A 16,269-nucleotide genomic window follows, 5' to 3' on the forward strand; every position below is an offset into this window, starting at 1 on the left:
CAGCAAGAAAACCTAAAACACTAATTACTCGCGCTTAAATCGACCATGATAGAATTTGAATGAGGTCGCTTTTATGAAGGTCACTATATCCAGTCCTGCAATACAATTTTACAATATAATGTTAATTCAGTGTGCGAAAACGCCTTGCTCAAGAATGTAAATGATACTGAAAATGATAATGAATATTTTCTAAAAGAAATTAATTTTATTTCTTAAACATGTCATTTCCGGGAGGCTTTATTACAAAAACTTGAGAAACATAACTTATCTTTAAAGACATTAACCTTGATAATTTAAATGCATACTTTTATTACTTGCCAAACTGATTTCAATGCAAAGGTTAATTATTCTTGATTATTAATTTATCATTTCTTTTACTAAAAAAAAAGAGATAAGAATGAAAATAGGAAAAAACAACTTTTATTTTTTTTAAAAGCAATATTTAGTTGTGTGATTTGTAACTCATTTCGGATGTTCAAGTGTTCCGCGCCTGTCCCGAAATAAAAAGAAAGAAAGAAAACAGATTAAAAAAATGGATTAAAAAGTTAAATATAATGTTCTACAATGGTTATTTCAATATGCAACGATATATGATATTGAATGATATTGAAATGTATTGATGTATTGAAATGTATTGAAATGAAGGTATTGATTCATAAATGATATTGAAAATGATATTGGATATTTCTAAAAGAAATTTCGTTTTTTAAATATGTCATATCCGAGATATATTTATCACAAAAACTTGACTAATGTTTGTTTTTTTTGATTACGCAAACCTTGATAAATAAAATGTAAACTTTTATTCTTGATCGAGCTGATTATAATACGAAGGTATATTATTCTTGATTAATAATTTATCATTTCTCTCACTTAAAAAAAGAGATAAAAATGTAAATGGGGAAAGAAAACATTTACTTTTTGAATAATGTATTTACTTAGTAATATTGAGTTATTGTAACTTAGTAACGCACTTCAGGGGTTCCGAATCTCTCTCGAAATGAAAGTTTAAAAAAAATGGATTTAAATAAAATTAAGTACAATATTCAAATGATTACGTTTTTATAAATGTAAATAATACAACAAAAATGAACATTTCGAGGAGAAATTTCATTTCCAAAATATGTCGTTTCCGAGACATCTTGATTACAAAAACTAGTGCAACGGGATTTTCCTGATCTCAGCCTTCGAAATTAAAATGTATATTTTCATTTTAAGTCACGCTGTTGCACGATTATTGTCATTTATTAATCTTTATTGGTAAAGGTAAGATAAAAAGAAAATAGGAAACAAAAATCTTTGCTCTTCATACAGCATTTGCTTAACAACATTGATTTACTGCCACTCATAGGTGTAGCCCAAAGGAAGGGTTAAAGAATTTTGCTTTATGTTTGGTATAGTATTATTCTTAGAACATAAATTTTTGCTCTGATTAAATCAATTTTAGAAAAGAAATTTAATTATAGTTTCGGAGGGCGGTAAAAAAAATTACTATCACAGTACCTACATTATGCATCTAGGTATAATAGGTTCTCTTTACTTTAGTACTTATAACGGTAATATCTAAGTATTTAAGACCACTTTAATTAAACGTTACTGGCGGCAATAATAGTTGGATTATTTTTAACGCCTTCAAAATAAATACCGATTTAATTGTTCGCCAAAGTATTATAATAATGTTAATGTCGTTACTAATTTCTTTCGAGAATTTTAATTAATTAATTTTGATAATAGGTACAGATTAAAAAAATTTTTGTACTTTATTTGCATTAAAATGCTAAATTAAAGAAGAAAATGTACTCACTCGAGGCGTAAAAAATTGGATATAGTTATTGATGCCAATGATGCTTAATTAATTTTAGTACTAGGTACTACTACTACTGTGCTGAATGATGATTTTACAAGTACTAAATATACTATATATATAAATACCTCTCTCTCTCTCTCTCTCTCTCTCTCTCTCTATATATATNATTATACATATATATATATATATATAAACATATATGTATCTGTGTGTGTGTTTGTGTGTGCTGCGTAGGTGGAAAAAAACTTACAAATTTTTTCTTTCTCATAATTTTCTAGTGAATAGTATTTATATACAACTAATAAAAAATGTCTGATTTGAATATCTTAAAAATGTAAGAAATTTGAAGTAATTTTCTTTCATACTTTTTAAAAGAAAGCTCAAAATGCTAAGGGGTTTGCCCTAATGTCATTTTGTGCTATTAAACAAGATTTATTAAGAATGACACCGGCATTGCTGGGGGTCATTCCCTATAAAGGCATCTTTTCTTTCACGTATTTTCTTTCCTTACAATATTCAGTTTGAGAGCACAAAAGTTATTTCAATTTACTCTAAACTGTATTTCTTAAAAAGATAAAATAGTTCTGGATAAATGATAATTTTTAATGAAGATAATTAATTAATTTTCACGAAAGCTTAAATGCTGCCACCAAATAATCAATATTTCAGAAATGTTGTTGTTCTGTTTACTCACCAAGGCTTCATAAAATAAAGTTGCAATAATAACCTTCACTAGTTTACTGCTGTTACCCACTTGCTATTTTTTATGCCATGGGCAATTTCCATAAAAATGACATTTTCAGCTTTGAGAAGGGAAATATTTATTAAAAGTTTGAAATGTCTTAACTTGATCTGAATTTAATGTCATTTTAAACATGACCTTCGAATAGGCAATTGAAGCAATGTTTTATTTTTGAATCTTTATATTAATTTATGAAATGAAGGATTGTAGGGTAAAATTACATTTACATGTTTGAATGATTAGATGCAATTATCTAATGTATAGTTAGTCATGTATAAAGAATTTATTTTATAATGCCTCAACCAATGAAAATCTGTTAGACCTATGACGTAAAGAGAATATTAAAAAGACTTTGATATCTTAACTTGAATCTTGTCTTAACTTGATCTGAACTTAATGTTATTTTAAACATGACCTTCGAATAGGCAATTGAAGCAATGTTTTATTTTTGAATCTTTATATTAATTTATGAAATGAAGGATTGTAGGGTAAAATTACATTTACATGATTGAATGATTAGATGCAATTATTTAATGTATAGTTAGTCATGTATAAAGAATTTATTTTATAATGCCTCAACCAATGAAAATCTGTTAGACCTATGACATAAAAAGAATATTAAAAAGACTTTGATACCTGTAGCTATCATCAGTATGAAATTAAGAGTATTTTACTCTTATATAACTCTATATAATAATTTATGCGCAAATATAAGTATATTTGAGCATAAATTATATATTTTTTCTATGACTGACAGTATTTTTCTGCAATTTTTATTCACATTGAAAAAAAAATATGGTCAATACTACTAAAGTCAAACCTCGTTATGGTTTGACATAACATGGTTTATAGTGAACTTCCGGATATAGTGAATGAAATGTTCGCTCCCGTGCCTTACTATACCCATATAATAATATTTTTGTGTGGATATAGTGAACCAAAAGAACAGAGGAAATTGGATATTATGAACTTTTTTCTGTCTTCGACTGATTTTTATTCTTCATTTTTTGGTAATTTTGAAGTTTCTACATAAAATACACATATCTATTATTAAAACCATCTATTAAGTGGAATGTAGGCATAAGTATTCTTTCTTGTTAGCTTCTTCTATCTCAGTTTCCCATCCCTAAGTAAAAGCCATCCCTAAATTTTTTGTACACAAGACGAAGAGTAATAAAAATAAAAGTTAACACATATTTTGTTACAACATATTGATTTTTAATCATTTTTGTATTTCTTTTCATTGGTCAATTGATTCATTTATTTAAATAATGTGGGCAGTTTGGAAAAATTAGTTAAAATTTTTTTCAGTACGGATATAATGAACTTCAGGTTATAGTGAACCTAAATTTCGGTCCCTTGAAGGTTCACTATAGCGGGGTTTAACTGTATATGGTAAAATTTATCGAGATTCTGTCTCCATGGGAACACCATAAAGCACGGTAATGTTTACTGAAACGCTTTGTTAAGGACTTTTAGTAAAATTAATAATAAAATATGGTTTATTACTATCCTGTTTGGTAATAAATGTGCTAAAATTTGGTAATTTTATCTCGATACCTTAGAGCAGAGGTCGCCAAAGTGGTCTATATAGACTCCCAGGGGTCTATTTAACATAAGCGGGGGTCGATCTGAGCCAGGGGGTCGAATGGGGGTCGATCCGAACCGGAAGGGTCGATTGGTCGAAGGATTATCAGTATTTTTCAGATATGTGACAATTAGAAATAAAAGAAGAAGACTTGGAAATATATACAGGTAATCTTCAAAAATTGAGCGACGATTTTAAACTGCGTTTTGTTGATTTGGAAAACATTGACATCCCTGATTGGATTATTGTGCCATTTTCTGCTCAAATTGAAAACGTGGACATCAACCTGCAAGATGAGCTTGCTGAATTATTATGGGGATTTGAAGCAAAGACGCTTTTTAAAAATTTAACAATAAGCAAATTTTGGACAAATATAAATATAATGCAAAAATATGTAAAACTTTACGAAATAGCTCAGCCATTTATGATAGCATTTCCAAGTTCCTATATGGTTGAAGCCGGTTTCAGTCACGTAAATTCAATCTTAACTAAGAACAGAAATAAATTAAATGTGGAGTTTCGAGGGGATTTAAGATTAAAATTGACCAATTTTGAACCCAATATAACGAACCTTGCAGAAAAAAAAACACCAGGCACACCCATGTCATTGATTAAGAAGCAATAAATCCGTAGTTACTTTACTTATTATTTCTACTTACTTATAATTACTTATTATTTCATAAATATTAAGGTATTTATATTTCAACATTAATATATTTTTCATAAAACTATTGTTACACTATGTACTATTACTTTAATAAATGTTCAAAATCATAAAATAAATGTACAAACACAGTATCTAATAGAGTTTTATTTTAATTAACAGAAAATTACTTTTATGGGGGTCGATGGAGATTTCGAAAAATTATGTAGGGGTCGACGATCAAAAAAGTTTGGCAACCCCTGCCTTAGAGAATTATTCTCTCACCATGGCGTAAAAATCATTTATTTGATGAAGTTTACTTTTAAGTTTCGTATTTTTACTAAACGTGTTGCAATTAAAACTATAATTAATAAACCAGAATTTCATGTAAATCCCGTTACCAAACTAACGAAAAAATTAAGAAATGAAGGGTTTAAATAGTGCATATATTTTTTTTTTTACCTTAAATGTCATTCCCACACAAGTACGGTAATTTTTAACGAATTTTTTTCGACGTGTGTAATTTTTTCTAAAATTTTGCTCTTCTGCTTTTATTTTTATGTTTTTGATTTTATTTATTATCTAAAATTAAAGACAAAAATCTAAAATTAATGTTCAGTTGTTATAACGTTATCACGCATATGACACACATCTTTAGATACCCTATTTTACAATTATTAAATGATAAATGAGTTAGTTATATTTACTTTTCAATAAGTTACATAATTTATAATAAAAAAACGCATGAAAAACGAGAAAAATAAGATAATTATTTAAAATTGTAAAATATTGCTCACAATTACCTTATTGCCCTAATGCTAAATGATCTTTTTCCCACGAAAAAAGTTAAATAATTTTTTTTCTGGTTTTCAAAAAATTAAAAATGAATGTAAGAAGGAAGTTTGTTTAAGAAATTTCTATGGTAACCGTGAAAAAATAATTTGTTTTAATTTTTCTTACTCAAACTCTGTTAAAGTGGAAATTTAATAAGATATTGTGGGAGCATTTAAAGCATTCATTGGGAGCATTTAAAGCATTCACTTGGAGTCATCAGGAAAAAAGATTATTGCAAAGCAATCGTAGGGATTGATAAGTGATGAGAGTAAGGGAGCTAATACCTCACCATCTGAGAGGAAAATTACCAAATGAATAGTTTATAAATACCATATATTTTGGTTTTATTGCTAGAATTATGGTTTTTTCTGCCAGATATGTTCTTATCATGCATTACCGTAATTTTAGGAGAACTTTTTTCTCCGTGTGGATATTGGCGAGCAAAGCGTGCAAAGGGAGTCCGCTATTTATAATACATAATTTCAGAGCTACATATTTCATTATTTTGCGCAATTACGCAAAACGCAATCTAACTCTGGGATTAAGGTCACAAATTTAAATTTTACTTTGATATTTTTAACGTACTTTTTAAGAAGTAGTATTTATACTATATAGCTCAATATTTTTTATTTCGAGTTAATTATACTTATATTTGTATGTTTAGGGAGAGATTTTTTTAATTGTAATAATTAAAAAATATAATATACGAGACACTAGTGATAGGTGTGAGAACTAGTGAAATTTTAAAGTAAGACACACTGCTAATTTGAACATCAGTTTTTTTAATTCTTTGGTTTAAAATTATCAACATTTTGTACTAGATGAAACATGCACAAGAAATCGCTTTGATCAGAATTCCATATGAATTTTGTTTAAAGCGATTACTTGTGCTGTTTAGAAATAACTAAGGTCAAATATTTCTAGTTAACTTCTTAAATAAGATTGATCTGTCCGATTCTTATGATTGATATAAGTTAAATAACTTTATATGTGGGTATATAGTGCAAGATACGGGCAACAGGATTATTTTTCAAATGCAAATATAAGCAAAAGTTTTAAAATTTTCGGAAACCAACACAAATAATATGGTTTGCGACATTTCGAACATGAACGAGGACAACTGCAGTTTTATCATTTATTGTAAGATCTTAAATCTGTTTTCTAAATCGGGAAATGATCTCGTTGTGGTATTTGCGAAAGAGGACGGCGTTTCAAACATTTATTGTAAATCTAGTAAGTTTTTAAATATAAAAGCAACTATTTAAACCGATCTTGGTAATTTATTACCTCCATTAAAATTCTCAGATACTTTTACGAACTGTTCAATTTTGATGCTCGTGACTATAAAAGCAACCCGTTAAAAAATGATAATAGAGTGTATTGCAATTTCATATGAAAAAAAAATTCTATATATTTCTCTTACACGACGACAAAAAAAAAAGCCTCATTACAACTCACCGAATGGCAACGCTAGAAAATCGACTAATGATTGTCGCTGAAAATGTCACATGCCAAATCTAGTTGAGGTGGCTCAACACATAGCGCTCAACACATTTAAAAACGGAAACTGAATACGGAACTGAAAACGGAACGGTGGCTCAACACATTTAAAAACGGAAACTGAAATAACAATTCAGCTGCGACAATCTCATACCAGAGCTTGACGGCAGATCGAGTTTAGCCTGGATCATACTATTAAGCCAGGCAGAAGTGAGTAGTCTTTGTCGATAGATCTCTATTTTAGTATTTTGTCGAAAGCGCTTTTTTTACCGAATTGATGTATTACGAATTTATTTGACGATTTTTGATTTATATCACGAATTTTTTTGTTTTAATATTGTTATTAGTTATTCATTGAAAAATGAGTTTCGGTCAATGAGTCTTTATTTAAATTCAAATTTATTTTAATGAATTAGTATTTACTAAAAATGATGCAAATTTTTTTTTTTAAAAAAAGTTGCTATATGGATTTGAATGATTGTTTTGAATTCTTAGAATTTTGTGCATTTGCAATGGACCTAAGTTAGTAGCGAGCGAAGCGAGCTTGGTTTGCATAAATTTCGTAGGTTAGTTGACAAATTACTTTTAAGTTCATTGATTAGCATTAAATAAATCTATATGAATAGATCTAGGCAATTAATTATCGGATTTAATAATACTGTTGAACGTAATCATGCAGTTCGTTTCGAATCATACAATTCGTTTAAAAATTACCTTGTAAAATATTAACCATACTTTAATCTTTGAAAATTACCTTTATTGATAAATCAACCCAAACAAAGAAAACTTGACTTTATGAAACTCTTTATTAAATAAAAAAATATCAAACAATAAATTTTACAAGTTCAGTAAACTGTGCAAAAAAACATATTTATAGACAAATCCACAACAATTTCCAAATGATCCTTGTGGTAGTTATTTGGACCTGAAAAAACAAAACAAAATTAATATGATTATCATAACAAAATATAATGTGTTCTTATATAAAACTTTATATATTACAATCTACCTTAAGAACTTTGGCAACTTATTCTCTCCATAACTCAAAGTTAAACCTATGAATCTCCTCGCAAGAAACAACAGGATTTCTAAAAATAAAAATAATACAGCAATTTTATTATTGTAGTATATAAAATAGTTTAATAGATTCTACATTGATAATTAACGCGTTGAACGCCACGCTAATTTTACATGGCTTGTCCGCTTGGCCAAACAGTATAGTTAACTACAAACTAAAATTGCAAATATTAGACGGATTTTGCTATTTTTTTCGAAGGTTTATCACGACATATCTGACAAAAGCGGTGAACTATATAAGCCTACGAATTATGTAGAAATAGTGGTGGATAAAAATCTACTAAATTGAATTTATTAAACCAAGAATCACAATAATTAAGTAAATTTTGAATAAATTTTCTGCAATTCCATAAAAGAGTGTAAATTTTATAGTTTTATATCATGTTATACGCTGTCAGCCAGCTGTTTTTCGCGGTCTATGTGAAAGGTCCGTCTCAGCAAGCTGTGGCAGACGCAGCCTAAATGTAATTTCAGTGTCAGCCACCGGTGGTTAACGCAGCCTAAATGGAAAGTCCAGTGTCAGCCACCGATGGCTGACGCGATGCTCAACTTGTTAAGGTCTCTAAATTTTTTAACTAAAACATATACTAAAAATCAGCTCAACGTGTATTTTTTTTTATTTTAACACGTTGAAGCACAATTTCAATTCGTGCACAGAAACATATTTTTTCTTTCTAACTGGGTACTTGCACTTCAAGAAGAAGAAGATCACGACAGAAACACACGTGACCTATGACGCCAGCTAATCGTTTATAAGCAAAATGGCGTCATAAAGTTGAACTAAGTTTCTCCACATAAGTTAGAATGTTAATTAACGGGAAGTTAATTAACTGCATCACCCATTGAATTTGTTGAAACATTATACTTTCCCGTCTACGTATTTCTCGTTACTCAGATTTATTATTTGTTTCTGTATTTTATTGCAACCGTAATATATTTTTGCCTTGTGCACCTGGCAACCTCAGTGCATAATTAGTTCGCTTATGTTCTACATGACTTCATGCTTCACTTTGTGCTAAGTAAAATACTTTCCTAATATATTGTGAAAGAATTGAAATCTTTGTGTAAGAATAAATATAGAAAGTGTCACTTAAGATAATTTTTACTGTCAGACAGAATTTATTCTGACGGACTTGGCTTGCTCGAAATAAAATGGTAAAAACAGTTGCTAACGTGAACAAATCCCACGTTTGAACAACCAATGAGGATCTGAGGATCGAGACACCCACACAACGACACTTGCAAGTATCCCATTGTTTGCGATTGTCATACGACATTGTCGTATGTTTGGAAGTAAAAATGATCCACCGCTGTTACAGTTATTAAAGGATCAATGGCGGTAACCGTAATTTGCTTATCACCATTCTTCTCTTCTCGGGGAAACAAAGCAAAACAATTGATACATTATCAAAAATATTGCATTTTTTTCGATGTTTTACGGAATAATTAGAATATAAATACATTAGTAAACTTTAGTGATGTTACTTTTTCATTAATTAAAATATGAAGGGCAGATACAATCGTTTAATGCGGCAACGTAAAGATAAATGAGAGTACAGTAAAAAGAGAAATCTACAATAATTCGTCCCCAATCGTCTATTCTGGGACAAAATGTGTCCTTGAAAAATAAATAAATAAATATGAAATAGTTAATATTTTACTATTATTAAAATCCTTAAATTTTACTTAGGAAAAAAAAAAGATTGAAAAATTACGATTTGTAGAAATTAAAAAATGGAATAAATTGAAAGACTAGGAAAAAAATTTTTTTTTTAATAATGTGGTGGGGTTTAAGTAAAAAGTAATCTATGTTGTAGTGTATAAGTTTTATTGCTATTACATTATATATATTAATTTTATTGTGATTTAATATTTGTGCACTGGTTTTTAAAATCTAGTATTAGATCTTAAATTATTATTCACGTGTGGTCTATAAAACTCCAAAAAAGAAAGTAATTCAAGTAAAATACATCCAATTTATAAATATTCTATGAACAGCTTTCGTATGGTTTTGCTACATATATTGCAGGGGAAATGGTATGCATATTTTAAGTAAACATAAATGTCAGTAAAAGTGAAATAATTTTAACTTACTAGTAAGCCCCACCCCCTGTTCACTTCGTTCACCTACCCCCGTGGTTGATTCTCATTCATTATTGTAGATGAAGAGGGAAATACTGTTTATGTCATTTTTTACAAAAATTACGATTGGATTGTCATCTAGTGAGTTTGAGGATTACTAAGTTTTGAAAAATTAAAAACAGGAAAAATCGGCTTCTGCCGAGAGTTAATACATAGTGAAGATGGACCGTGCTGTAGAGTTCCTGTCCGTGAGCCAGTTTTTTTTTTCTTTCTCAGAATTAGCTTTTCAGAATTACCGTTCTTCCCCCCTCATCTTTACAAAAGTCTTTTTACTTAAAATTCATAAGAAAGATAATTTTGTTTATAACGTATATAATAATTATAATTTTGTCTAAGTATATTTTAATAATACGCTAATAATCGACACGAAATGCTAGAATAGCTTGTTTTAATAGTAATCAACTTGAAAAAAACTTAAACTAAGGAATTCAGAATGTGCGACACAATAAGAAGTAATAAATGAGAAGTAATTTTGCTTTTTAACAATATATTACGATAACCTTTGTCATATAACATATAACGCATTGTTCAAAACAGTTTTTCTCACTCATCTGTATTCGATATGAACATAGAAATTTATATCTGGCAACATTTAATCTCTCTTATTTTTTTTAGTTATTCTTTTTTATGTTACATCTCACATCAAGTTAAGCGTGAGCTTATGAAATAAAAATCAGAAGGGATACACTTTTATAGCACGTTGGATAAATAGTTATTATTTAAAGAAAAAAATGCCCTCCAAAAAAACTACAATATTGCAATAGTAACAAAACTAAATTGCTAATAGTTCAAAATTGCAAAACTAAATTGCAATTTTGAACAGATTGGAATTTCGAGGGAAAAAAAAACTCTTTTCAAGTTTATAATTGGTCCTATCAGCATGTCAAATGTCAACTCCGTAGCTTCCTTTCAGCGGACAGAAGATCTATTACGGTTTATCTTACTACACTTTGAACAGTTAATAATTCTCGAACTAATAATTAAATAGCAATTTTTTTTCCAGTGAACTCCTGATACATTTTTCTACACACTTTCGTAATTTTAAAGTTTTGCAGATTTTGAACAGATAGGCAAAGTTAAAGTAAACCAAGAAAAAAAAAAGTGACAAACATTTGCAAAAAAAAAAAAAAAAAAAATTATTTTTAGTGTACCGGGGTAGCCTGGTTGGCAGGGAACTGAACTTACGTTTGTGAGAAAGAGAGTTCAAATCCAGTCGGCCCGAGACTCCCCGTACAGTAAATGGTGACTGGTGCACGTTAAATATGTCGGGTCACAAAGTCTTCCATGTCCTTATTACAAATCAATACCTATGGAGGTACTGAATTGGAGATGGATCGTTCTCTAGTTTAGGTCAAAATTACGATTTGTGTATGAATGACTGGATGTATGACTGGGTTCGTCGTATAAACGTGTGTGACGTATAGGTGTGGCAGAAGTCGAATTCTTGGCCACTGGAAAACAAGAACAATCGCACTTCCTCTGCCCTAATGGCGGACGACAACAAGAACAACATAACGTTTTAGTAAATTGAAACTTCGAGAATAAAAGCTCTGCGTTAAGTTTATAATCAAATATGACCCTTTCAGTGTGCCAAATTTTAACTCAGTATTCCTGGGACCTGTAGAGCTGCCAGTACGGTACTTTTCTTAACAAGTTTAACAGTTAAAAACTTTTGAGTTAATTATAGAATGTTATTTTTTTTCTTTCATCGTAATCACTGTACACTTTTCTTTACACCTTAGTAATTTCAAGTTTCTAAGTCTTACAGTTTTTACAAAGCAAAACGAAACGTAACGTAAAGTTGAATTCCCAAATCAGTGGCGGCCCTAACAATTTTTTAATATAATGAAATATATCGCTTTTAAAATTAAGAGAAAATCGATCAAATTAAATAATACTTAGAAACTATTTATCATTTGTTTTTTAGGAACGTTAGAATCTTTTCCTTTAAATATATTTCTCGTATGAAAAAGAAACAGAATATAAGTTTTGTGTTAAAACAAGTGAATAAGGAAGAACAATTGAATTTTTACTTTGCTGATGGCGGTCTGAATGCTTTCTTTTGAATTTTTCGTATCCTAGTTGTTTCACAAAATATTCTTGCAATTGAAGATCGCTTTATTTCCAAAAGTTGCTCTGAAATTGTAACAAAATTTTTTTATCAATTAGGATATTTCATTGGTAACTTTCATGAATATAAAAAGGTTAGTTTAATAGCATAATTAACTAAGATGCAAGCGATAATATAATATTTACCCTTATTTGTATACAGAAACACAATACATAAATTTTTTTTTTCAATTTTTATCTTGCTAAAACATCCAGCTTCATTTGTATGTGCAAACCAATATTTGTCACCGAATTTGATACGTTTATATTGTTGCCCTAAAAACAAACTGAATATTGGGCTAGCAAAACAACCTTGCACACAATTTTAAGATTCAATTTGAAATCAAGAACTTCAAATTTTAAAGAAAAAAAGTTTTGATATATGATTAATGTCTTCAGTTCTTTTTTCCTCTTGCCATATCCACAGTTTGAAATTATTGATGGCAGGATTTTTAAATATTTCTTCTCAAATTTCACCTGGTGTAAGAAGATCCAGCTACGTTTTGTTGTTCAAATCAATATTGGTCATCAATGTTTGTATTGTTGTCTTAAAATGTGGAATCGAAAGTTGGGTCAATAATAATTTTCAGATGCACATGTTGGCACATAATTTTTTAGATGTAACTTAAAATCGAGAATGAATTTCAATTTAAATTTGAAAATTTTCAATTGGTACGATCAAAGATAGTAAACTTATGATTGAACTTTTATTTATTTGTATTTTCTAATTTTTTACCTGGTGTAAAAGATCCAGCTTCATTTCCATGTTCAAACCAATATTGGCCATCAATGTTTGGATTGTTGTCTTAAAATGTGGAAACGAAAGTTGGGTCAATAATAATTTTCAGATGCACATATTGGCTCATAATTTTTTAGATATAACTTAAAATCGAGAATGAATTTCAATTTCTATTTGAAAATTTTCAATTGGTACGATCAAAGATGGTAAATTTATGATTGAACTTTTATTTATTTGTATTCTCTAATTTTTTACCTTGCGTAAAAGATCCAGCTTCATTTCCATGTTCAAACCAATATCGGTCACCAAATTTGATACGTTTATATTGTTGTCCTAGAATGGCACCGAATGTTGGGCCAACAAAACCTCCTGGCACGTAATACTCAGCTAATCCAGCAGAATAAAGATCAATATCATGAGGAGATCTGAAAGAATTTGATCAATTAAGTTTTAAATAAATGCATTATTTCATTACAATATTTTATTGTATGTATTATGTTTTTTGATTATAAATTTCATAATATAAAATAATAGAGCATAAAAGATTTTTTTAAGAACGAATCAATTATAAAGTTTTGAGAAATATTTTATTTGTCATAGCCACAGAAAGACATATTTACATATTAATTTTACATTTAGCTTGTAATAAGTTTCCATTTATTATTTTTTTTTAAATTTTTATTTCCAGACTTTAATCATTAATTTGAAGTTTTGTTTAACAGGTTCAACTTAATGGTTGTATTTTAAATATACAGTCTATTAAAACACTTACTTGTCCCTCAGTGAACTGATAAGTAAGACACGGTTCCAGCAGATCACCGAAGTCAAGCATCACTGGCTACGGTCAGTGTGCGGGTGGGTGATCACTTGGATCAGTCTGCGTAGGGACCGAGGGTGTGCGGTATTGGTCCTCGTTAAACTGCTCTACCTTAAAGTGCTCGACTTCGCGTGCAGGTCGTCGGGCTACCGAAGCGGGGTGCCATCCCCTCTGCAGAGGATCAAAATTGTAATCGGATCTTCCTCAGGGGTGTTCCCCAGACCGTCGCCAATACCCCATCATGCAGCTCTAGTGCGACGTAAATTAACAACAACAACAACAAAAACTTACTTAAGGTTAACCAACGATATTTTTGGAGCCTTTGTTAGAGTATAATATTAAAGTAATATCCCCAATTACGATACCACAAAAGACAAATAAAAACTGAACCACACTTAAGAAAATTAAATGCTCTAAATATTATAGCTACCGATTAAACGATTTTCGTTTACAATATCTTTCAGTTGCAGCAAATTGAGCAATTCAGTACATGCGAATCCCACACCGAGCAAATTGATCAGCCGATCGATGCGAATTCCACACCGAGCATGCACCGACCACAGTGCTAACGTAAAATATCCTCAGTTGCAGACGGATGATGGTTTAGAGTCCCCTTGCCATGAGGCTCACCGTGGGAGAATTTCGTGGTTTCCCACTCCATACAACGCGGGTTAGTTCCATCAAAAAATCATCCACAAAGGAAAATTTTTCCCAATACTTGATAGAGGAGTTCCCTTGTCACCTGGATTTGGTTCAAAATTACAAGGCTAAGGAAATTAGCATTGATAGATGTAAACTTCAACGTCGGTTATAAAATATATTACAAAATTCATTGCATGGCTCTTAGTTTAATAAACTAAGTTTGAAATTATTTATAATAATTGAATCACTTGCTTAGAAACTCTATATTCTCTTGGTGACAATAAGTGATAACCAATGAAATTAAAGAATTCCAGCGGTTTTGAAAGCTTTCTTCTGTTTAATCACTATCACAGAGAAAAACCTTCCTAAAAAGGCAAAAGCGCCAACAGTTATGAAATTATAACAAACAAACAAAAATATATTCAGTTATAAAGTGTCATGTTTGCAAACATCTTACAAAGAGAGTTTTATTATGTATGTTCTGAAGTTTCATCATTTTTTCAGATTTTAATAATAAAAAAAAGTAAACTATAACGAAATTTAATTTGAATTTTAAAACATTGTATCAAAGTTTTAGCAGGTAATTTTAAACAATGATTGAGGAAAAATAAAGTATTATATATTCGTTATTATAGTTTTCTTTTTTTTTAATTTTGAAAATATTCATAAGCTAATAGTGTCTTACTCATAAAGTCCTTCTAACAATTCCACAGATTTTGCAGGCAAAACCTTTTCCAAGTCTTCAAAACTTCGAATAGTGATATTGAAAAAATAAGATAAATAGTATGTGTATCCTGGTATACCATGGTCTCTACCTCTTAAGATACTAACGGCAGCCAAATCTCGACCTGTAGTTTCATTCAAATAAGTACGGCGGTACAAATAGTTTCTAACGTCATCAACTGAAAAAAAGCAGGCATTTAATAATTGAATTAATGTAAATATTCCTATTAAATACGCATTTTGTACAAAAGATATTCGAAGATTTTGTTAGCTGGTTGAATCTAAGCTAATCTGTCATAGGGAGAGTTTAGCGACATGAAATGAGTGGAGCGAGCTATAAATCGTTTATGCAGTTATAACAGTTACCGAGTTTAAAAAGTTCACAGATCTTTCACAGAGATCAAATAATTGACAGAAGCGTGGAGTTATTCCATTCGCCTCCATTTTTTGTAACTAATTAATTTTGTCTTAAATAAAATATTTTAATACAAATTTTTTTGTAATGAAAAACATTTTCTAGTATTTAGCCAATTGCATTTTTTATTGTATGAAAACAATACTTATGATATTGGCTTTAAAAAATCGAGAATTTGATTGGTGCAATTTAGGCTGAACGATCGAAACGGAGTCACCAAGAAGATCCCCTAAGTTTTTAAAAATCTTTTTATATAATATAACCAAATACTTTTATTTGTTATTATTAACCAAATATTTTTATTTGTAAATTATTAATTAAAGCTGTAGAAATGTAGTTTAGGTTTATTTGAATAACATAGACAATAACTTAAAAACCATACATAAGCCGCTGGAATCAAGTTGGTCATTTCGAAGTAGCTTGGAATTACCAACTTCACAAATTAATCGCCAAATTTGTAATTAATTATTTCTTTAAACGGTCGTTATAAG

The 16,269-nt window shown here is 29.6% G+C and overlaps 1 protein-coding gene across 5 annotated transcripts in view; it reads right to left on the reverse strand.

Annotated features, from left to right (window-relative positions):
• Positions 1-7,901: 7,901 nt before the first annotated feature.
• LOC107449056 (salivary peroxidase/catechol oxidase) overlaps positions 7,902-16,269 on the reverse strand; it is a 57,084-nt gene continuing 48,716 nt past the window's right edge. For all 5 annotated transcript variants that reach the window (XM_016064464.4, XM_016064465.3, XM_016064469.4 and 2 more), the window contains exons 11-15: positions 15,326-15,542; positions 13,437-13,606; positions 12,367-12,469; positions 8,124-8,202; positions 7,902-8,039 (exon numbers count right to left, since the gene is read on the reverse strand). In XM_016064464.4, coding sequence (XP_015919950.1) covers positions 8,142-8,202; positions 12,367-12,469; positions 13,437-13,606; positions 15,326-15,542 — 551 coding nt within the window. In that variant the 3' untranslated portion in view covers positions 7,902-8,039; positions 8,124-8,141. The remainder of the gene's footprint in view (positions 8,040-8,123; positions 8,203-12,366; positions 12,470-13,436; positions 13,607-15,325; positions 15,543-16,269) is intronic.

The sequence above is a fragment of the Parasteatoda tepidariorum genome, chromosome 8, assembly GCF_043381705.1.
Source record: "Parasteatoda tepidariorum isolate YZ-2023 chromosome 8, CAS_Ptep_4.0, whole genome shotgun sequence".
Lineage (NCBI taxonomy): Eukaryota > Metazoa > Arthropoda > Arachnida > Araneae > Theridiidae > Parasteatoda > Parasteatoda tepidariorum.